At 28.9% G+C, this 8,777-nt stretch overlaps 1 protein-coding gene and 1 non-coding gene across 2 annotated transcripts; both read right to left on the bottom strand.

Moving 5' to 3' along the window:
- Positions 1–3,152: 3,152 nt before the first annotated feature.
- Positions 3,153–3,243, bottom strand: TRNAY-GUA. Its single transcript is given in 2 exon segments — positions 3,153–3,188; positions 3,207–3,243. It is a non-coding gene; the product is annotated as a tRNA-Tyr (tRNA).
- Positions 3,244–3,988: 745 nt separating this feature from the next.
- LOC106758861 (cationic peroxidase 1) lies at positions 3,989–5,916 on the bottom strand. Its single transcript, XM_014641861.2, has 4 exons — positions 5,665–5,916; positions 5,067–5,258; positions 4,775–4,940; positions 3,989–4,374 (listed from the first exon to the last, which is right to left on the bottom strand). Exons 1-4 carry the CDS (start codon positions 5,893–5,895, stop codon positions 3,989–3,991), a joined length of 975 nt encoding a protein of 324 aa, XP_014497347.1. The 5' UTR covers positions 5,896–5,916.
- Between the last annotated feature and the right edge of the window lie 2,861 nt (positions 5,917–8,777).

Genomic DNA, 8,777 nt, shown 5'->3' on the forward strand with positions numbered 1-8,777 from the left:
CTCATTTAACATTACCTACGCATTATCTCGTAAAATACACACACTACGGTATTATTTACATGCGAATTATTTCATATATTATTTACTTACTATATATAAAATAATTTGTATGTAATTTTTTTATAAATTTAATTTTTTATGAAATAATTACATATATAATATTATTTATCAATTTTTTTCTGCATTTAAATTTACCTACACCTATTTTTTAGATGACGTTTTTTTCCATATATAATCCGTAGATAATATATAATTACCTGTGAATTTTATGCATTACGTACATATTTTATTTGTAGAAAAAAATCCATTTTTTTAGTATCAAGTTATGTACTTTACCTAAATTAAAATACATTTATAATATATTATATTACAAAATCCAACCATAAAATCTAACCAACAACCAGCATATATTTTTCTCGTTCCAAAATTTCATAAAATGTTTTATTATATAAAAGTAACATAGATATTATTAATATGGAAAGTTACATATCCAATTACATTGACACATTAATACTTACCAATCATCTACATCATATTATAAGATAAAATCTGGGTTTCAAATGGAATTTGTAATCACCTTTACATAATATTCGGTCCATATAGTTTTGAAAAATCAAAAGCATTAAATTGAAGATATATGATAAGTAACAAAACATAATATTAATTAAAGGAAATATTTTATCCCACCATATAATATTGCAAGTGTAGCCTTGAACCAAAACTCACATGGTAACATTTTGTAACATTTGGTTGTTCTGACCATCGTTACCGGTTAGCGGACCAAGGTTGCTTATCTTAATATCTGCTTCAAACTTCGATGATTGCTAATGCCCTGACCCTAATGGGATTGGACCTAACAAAGCGCACAGATAAAAAAACTTCTCTGTTAAAAATGTATAGGATTCAAATACTCACAAAAATATTATGAGTGAGGGTTAGTTTATGGGTGTTTTTTTAAACATGAAAAAACATAATCTTTTCAAATGTATTATTATATATATATAGATAATAATAAGTATAAAACTCAAAACTTCAATACAAATCTATATTTGATATTCTTTTTGAGTAAGTGTATGTCAACTTTCGGTTTAGAATAATTTATCACGAATTTTTTTAAGATGAACCATCACAATTTTTGTTTCAAGAAACCAGTCTCAATCTTCGATTCAAGACAATTCGGGTCATCTAATCTCTACCTTCATCTTTAGTCAGGAAGTTTTGGCCTTTGATCTGAGCATACCCATCTCGACCTTTAGCTCATAATAGCTTGTCTCGCCTTTAAGTCCTATATAAATCTTCTTAGTATTTGACTCAAGCCTATTTGTCTCAACCTTTAGCAGACAATAGCCCATATATGCCTTTAACACAATTTGGTTTGTTCCAATCTCAGCTCGAGTCTATCTGTCGTAGTTTTTGGTTTGAAACGACTCTTCTTAACCTTCGATCCCATATGGTCTATCTCGACTTTCTATCCAGAACAACCAATTTTGAACTTCGACCTTGGCTGGCTCATCTTAACCTTTAACATATGTCACATCTCAAACTTTGGCTATGTGGGCTTGTCTCCACCTTTGGCCCGAACTAGCTTATCATAATTTTTGTGACAATCCGTTTTGACCTTCAGTACAAGATGTCTCATCTCAACCTTCGTCCTAAAACAATCCATCTCAACCTTCGGCCCAAACAAGCTTGTCTCGACCTAAGATAGTCTGTCTCAAATTTAGACCCATAACAGTTTGTATCGACCTTTAATGTTGGCTCACTCGTCTTGGCTCAGAACAACTCGTCTCAATCTTTGGCCTAAGACAGTCCATCTTGACATTCGACCTGAAATGGCCCGTCTTGACATTTGTCCTGGAATAATTCATGTCGACCATTAACACGATAGATTCATCTCAACCTTTGATCCAGACTAGATTTTCTCGACCTTTGACTCGAGATGGTCTATCTCGATCATTAGTCTTGATCATCTCATTTCAATCTTTGATTCAGAATGACTTGTCTCGACCATAGATCTATACTTATCTATCTCGACCTTTAATTTGCGACGGTCTATATCTTGATCTTCGAGATGACCACATGAGATAAGTTACTTTTCAAATTTAAGTTTTTGAACAATTACTTGAAAACATATGGTAATATTGATTTCTTTTTCTTTCCTATATATAGTTTAATTTCCTTCCAATCAGATTTTCTCCTCTTAATTTAATCTTTGCTATATATTACAGCCTTTTTTTTGTCAATATATTATTAATTAAATTATTTTTCCTGATCCATGTGACTGGAAAGCAACACTGTTCATTACCAAGTTCCCTCCTTTTCCAGTCTGGGTTAGATTTTCACGGGTTGCAAAGAGAAGATGATGATATGTATGGTTTAGAATGTGGTTCGTGTATATGGATAATGTTTGGGGCAACATTAATTTACGTTTGGATTTGTTTCTTGTTTGGGTATAGTGGAGCCATCTACTCCGACAAAGGAAAGCATCATGCATCTGTATTAATACAATGCATGCATGGCTGCCACAATATTTTCATACTTTTTTATGAGATGCTGTATTTATTATTTTCTTTGTTTTTCTGGTAAGAAGAATACGCGTTCACAAATTCTATTGCACACATAAATTTTCTTAGGTGATATAATACAAAACCATGGGACCTTTTGTATTTAAGGTAACACATATATGTTAAAAGGAAACAACGGAACAACCTACGACTTCTCTGTATATATTTGCAGTTTTAATTAAAGCTGAAATAAAATATAAGAATAAAATAGTGGAGATATCAGTTCAGATGTTTGTCCTAATAGCAACACCAAGATAAAATATTTTTGGAAACCACATGTTATGATTTATTCCAAAAGATTATAATAAGAAAGTGAAATTTTTAAGATTAATTAGTTGTAAAAATATCAACTTATATAAAATGATATTTGCTTTTATTTTATATATTATTTTTAATTTATGTGAATTCTTTATCAATAAAGATAATAAATAAACTATATTATTAAATACAATGTTAATATACTAAGTTTAAATTAAAAAAGATTATTTAAAAAATGAGAAGAGATTATAAGAATCATTTATGCTGAAAAAAGAAATTTTAAGAAAAATCTTACAAGTAATGTAAAAATGGAACTAAAATTAAAAGAATTCCGACCTGCCGGATTCGAACCAGCGACCTAAGGATGGCTATTTGATTTACAAACTACAGTCCTCCGCTCTACCAACTGAGCTAAGGTCGGATTTGATTAGATTCAACACTTTTAATCTTTAGTACTACTTACAATTTTAACTTCCTATACGATCTTCTCAGAAACATGTTAAGAAAAACCACAAACACATATTTCGTATCATTAACATAATTTACAAAGATATTATATTTTTATTCTTGTTAAAATTGTTATGGAATGAAGGCAAACTTTTAAGGCCGTCTAAACATGCATTTAGTTTCAGTTGAAAAATTATTTTGCAAGTTGGAGCAAATATTAATTTTTTGATCGTTTATTTTATTTCAGTTTGGTACTTTAAGTCTAAAGTTTTGTTTTGATACTTAAAATGTTTCTGATAGATGAAATTCGTCTCTTTATCGATTTATTATATTAATTTGGTTAGTTCATATAAGTCAAACTTAACACTGTCATTGTAGAAAATTGATTATATAAACACTTTAAAAAGACTAAAGTGAAAACTTTTATCAATCTAAAGCAACTAAACTAATTAAAATTCAAACAAGGGAAGAAAATTCCAATATTAAGAACAAAAATAGGCAACCTTTTTCTCGGTAGTTATCAAATTATTGTTTTGTTGAACCAAACCGTATGATAGATATAATCCAGTCAAAATTAAACAAAACTAAACATTGATGATTCATATTAATTATAAAATTGACATTACAATTTGGGAAACATATTGTTTTCCCTTAAGTGCTATATATATTACATAGCATTAAAAATAGTGACAATAATTGGTACAAAAAGGCCCAATATTTTAATTGGTCTTCCAGCAGTTGGTCCTGATTTCGCCACTTGACCCAGTGAGCAGTGGACCAAGGTTCCCCATTTTCACCATTGCATTGGCAAAATCAGTTTGAAAACTTGAAGGGTTGCTGACATAGCCATTTACTTGAGAATCAGTGGATCCTCCATTGAAAAGCTCTTGATCTGAGTGCAAGAGACCCTTTTGGCTCTGCAGATCTTGGAAGTAAGCATTGTCAAAGGTGGTCGGGGAGCTGTCAAGAGGAGCCAAATTTCGGTCACCACCAACGCTAGGACAATTTGCTTGCAACGATGTTGCAAACGAGGAATCTATGTTGGTGTCGTTGTAAATCCTTGTTCTGAAAGTTGAACAACTAGCTTGCCCAATTGTGTGCCCTCCTGAAATTGTATTAGAAAATGGAAGAACATATGAAGTGCATGGTAAAAGTAGTTATTATAACTATGGACAATGATATTTTGACAACACTTTTTGACAACATTTTTGACAACGGGACACGTGTCATCATTTTATTGGTCTATTTGAATTTATGTTTAAAAAGTATTTAAAACGGATCAATCACAAGCTGCCACGTATGCGTTGTCAAAAAGTTGTTAAAAAAGTGTTGTTAAAAGAAGTTTTTCCTATAACTATATATAATGAAATCTTTCACTGTTCAAAAGGTGTAACGTGTTTTATACTCAAAATGGTGTTTGATAATATTTTTATGTGGAATAAATGTTGTATGTTCGTAGGTTATAAATATGTTTGGTCCAAAATAATATATTATTGTATATATACCTGACAGGGTAACCATTTCTTCTGTGGTGAAATCTTTTTTTGAGAAAGAATCGATAAGTTGCTGTAGACTGAAAGTAAAACCAGGTAAGTCTGAGTTTGCAGCATCTAAATTTGCTGTCCTTGAGTCTCTTCTACCCAGTTGCACTGTCCAACTTTGTCCACCAAGCTAAGACACATATTTCAATATTAGTGCATAACTTTATTAATTAAATGTTATTGAAAATTATAAACTTAATTAAAAGAAAAAAAAGTTGTATTTTTATTATCTAGGGTTATGATATATATGACTCACAGCAACGACTGAGTCTCTTGCTGCTACAGCGAGAATATCAGCACAAGAAACAACACCAGGGCACAAGCTTTCCAACTCAGACTTAATGCTGTCTATTACACCAAAACCCCTTATGGAATTCACGTTGGGTCCTGCTGATTGTTCACCTGTGAAACTTGATGTATCGTTTAATAGCACTGAGGCATCACATCCCTGAGCAAATCAAATTATGAACAAACATGTCACTTTTCTGCTAATGGAAAACTACATCTTAATACAGTCATTAATCATGTAAGTATTAACCTGTTAACGTAGCTAGATATTGTTGCAGACATCTATATAATTATAATACTTTATATAATCCAGTTATATATGGTTTTAAGAGAGAAGATTCTACGCTGACTTGGTGATTACCTACTAACTTATTGGGAAAAAAACTACCTACGAAGTCTGCTACGAATTTTCAACTATCATGGTTTCCTTTTTCTTAGCACTGTCAGATAATTCAAGGTTTTTTCTGTGATAAAAACATGCATGCGTGTGTGTATGCATGAGGAACATGAAATTATAAGCTAGAAAAACATAAACAAGAAGATTGATGAGGGGTAAGTTGACTTGCTTGAACAAAGCAATCATGGAAATGGAGACGTAGGAGGGATGCTCCCATACGAGCTTCATTGCTAACTGCAGAATCGACTCCACTCTTAATGGTTGAAAGTGCATTAGGACAGGTTGTGGAGTAAAAATCAGAGGACAATTGGGATGAAACTATCCCAATGAAGAAGCATAAGAATAAGAAAAAGCGAATTTTGAAGGTTGGTTTGTTCATGGAGAAAAGAGTAGTATCCATGATTGTAATATGGAAAACTCTAAGTAGAAATTTGAAGTATAGAATAGATAGAGAGAGGTTTTTGATTGTGATTAGGTATTAACATGCGTCACCTTTATATAGGAAGTCTTCTTTTGTACTTTTCTTTATTAGTCAATTTATGCATGCTCTAGTAGCCAATCAGGACTCATTCATCAAATATGTATTAGGGTTTTTTTTTTTTTTCTATATATTTCTAATAATTTGTTAGTATTCATTAAAAATACTAAATTAATAAAACGTTTATTATCTGTTTGTAGAAGTTTAGAACCTGTCGAAAGGATGGATTAAGGAAATTTATAAATGAAGCAAAATTTCTGAAAGTGATGTAGATATAATCGCATTAAAAGAGTGATGTACGTGATTTTGAATTTTTCTTCTTTTGAAACCTTTAATTAGTTATACATCTTCTTCGTAAGCATAAATATATGTATTGATTAATTCAAAATTTTCAAATTTGAGTTGAGTTCATTATGAATATTCCTTAACCTTTTGAATTTTTTTAATAACTTTCTCTTTAATTTAATTTTATATATTTATTCACTACAAGGAAATGAATATTTAGTTTAAGTCAAAATGCTAATTAGTTAATTACGTCGGATTTATGCCACATGTGTAACAAATTATAAATTAATTATAGATGCAGTGATGATTTTAGAAAGTTCATTGGTTTTCACTTACGTTGAATAGTTACGCTTACTCCTCAATATCTATCTAATTTATCTTGCTCCACTCTTATGCTATGTTTCTAATAATATAGTGTTTTGGTGGATAACTGATTTGTTAGCGATGATTTGAGGGATGCATTGGTTTTCTGGCGAAGGAGAAACTGATTCCGATGGATTCACCGCTCAGAGACTCGATTCTCGTAGCAGAGAATCGATTATGGGTTGCAAGGTATCAATTCCGGTGGTCATGGGAATCAATTCTCTTTTGTAGAAATTGATTTTCTCACTATTTTTGAGCCTTTTTCATCTTTTCAAGTTCACTCTCCAAAACAAACAAAGATTAAAAAATTTATATACACATGCTTAAATAAGGCTCTTCTCTAAGATTATAAATAACATGATAAATTACTTTCGCTCAAGTTATTTAAAAAGTAAATTATATATACATAAATTTTAACATATAGATATTTTATATTTTAAAAATTATTCAAAAATTTCTATTTTTAAATATAAAGAGAAATGTGCTGAGTAGGATACAACGAAAATTATTTGGATCGAATGCAAAAATTAAATTGTTATTTTTGCATGTTAGGGTGGAAAAAGACTTTTTCTTTCATAACGTTGACTAAATGCTTCCAAATTTCGCTACTATTCTTAAGGCCGCATTTTCGCCACAATTCTTCGACTAATTTTCCGAACTCTGCTATTATCTGACCGAAATATTTGAAATCTTTATTTTCATATTTTGGTTTCTTTCAAACTTTTGAAACTATATAATGAAGTAAACAATGTGCATGGTGAATATTTTTATTTTCTTTCGAATAGTAAAAAAATTGTTTACATGCATAATATTAATAAATATATATATATATATAATATGATAAATTTAATGTTATAAAATACATCCTTATATTAATTATGAAGACTTCGTTAATTTTTTTGAAAAGTTTAGATATTTTTATTTGAGTATCTAAAGGAATTTATTATATATATTGAGGACTAATATATATTTTTCAATTGAATCTCTTTTATTTGATTTTGTCTTCAACCATCATTATTTATGTATTTTTGCATGAAAAATAAAAATAAAAGTAGATTCAATATTTATAAAATATATTTTTATATTAATTATCTAAAATATTTATATTTTTCAATTGAATATTTATCTTCTTTTGGAGTGATGTAATCGTTTGATTTTGTAATCATAAGCAAAACACCATAAACATAAATAATATGAAAAAAATTGTAGAACTCTTATCTTTACTTAATTTGTATGGCTGATATGAGTTTTTGTTACTCTTATCTTTACTTACTTTGTATGGCTGATGTGTTTTTGTTAGTGTTCCATATAAAATATGGAGATAATTAAAGTTTCACAATTTATTTTTTATTGTCTTAATTTGTGGTGTTTGGTTTGAGATTGAAAAAATATTACTCTCACGTCACCTAGTCAAATAGGGAGAAAGATTTATCAAAACTCGGCATCCTTCCAATCATATAGTTTTTTTCTAAGTATGAGTTCAAGCACTCAAATGTTTCTTTGATTCTTTATTAAAAATATAAAAATTTATAGCACATGATAAACATTTTTATTAATAATATTCAATTTAAAATACTCAAATTTATGAAATAAAATTCAATTAAACAGTTTTTTATTTTTAATATGTAGACACATAAACAATAACAGTGCAACAGAACAAAATACATTACGACATTTTGCAGTAAAATTAAATTAAAAATATAACATTTTTTAGTACTTAATATAATGAAATTTTGAATATAAATTTAATTAAAAATATTTAAATTTATTAGAAAATTAAAACTTAATTAGAATATATAAAAAAAACATGCAAAATTAATAATGTAAAATTTTATTTTATTTGGAGATAAAGAATAAAATGATAACACAGCTTAAATAAGTTTAAAACAAATTGGAGTGTCCATTCTAGGTCACTCCCCTCACTTCCTTTAATCCGATTGCGGATTAGTTCTAAACTAACTTGTTTAGAGATTAGTATTAAGTTAAAATTAAGTGTTAAAAATAAAATCTTAAAAAAAATATATAAGAAATTTTATACATTAGTTTATACATACTTTAAATCAGTCATAATTTTAATTTATAAAATAAAAGGAATTTCATATTTTTTCTAAAAAGAACATATACATTTTCCTAGATTATTTTTACTATTAACATAG

The sequence above is a fragment of the Vigna radiata genome, chromosome 4 (assembly GCF_000741045.1).
Source record: "Vigna radiata var. radiata cultivar VC1973A chromosome 4, Vradiata_ver6, whole genome shotgun sequence".
Lineage (NCBI taxonomy): Eukaryota > Viridiplantae > Streptophyta > Magnoliopsida > Fabales > Fabaceae > Vigna > Vigna radiata.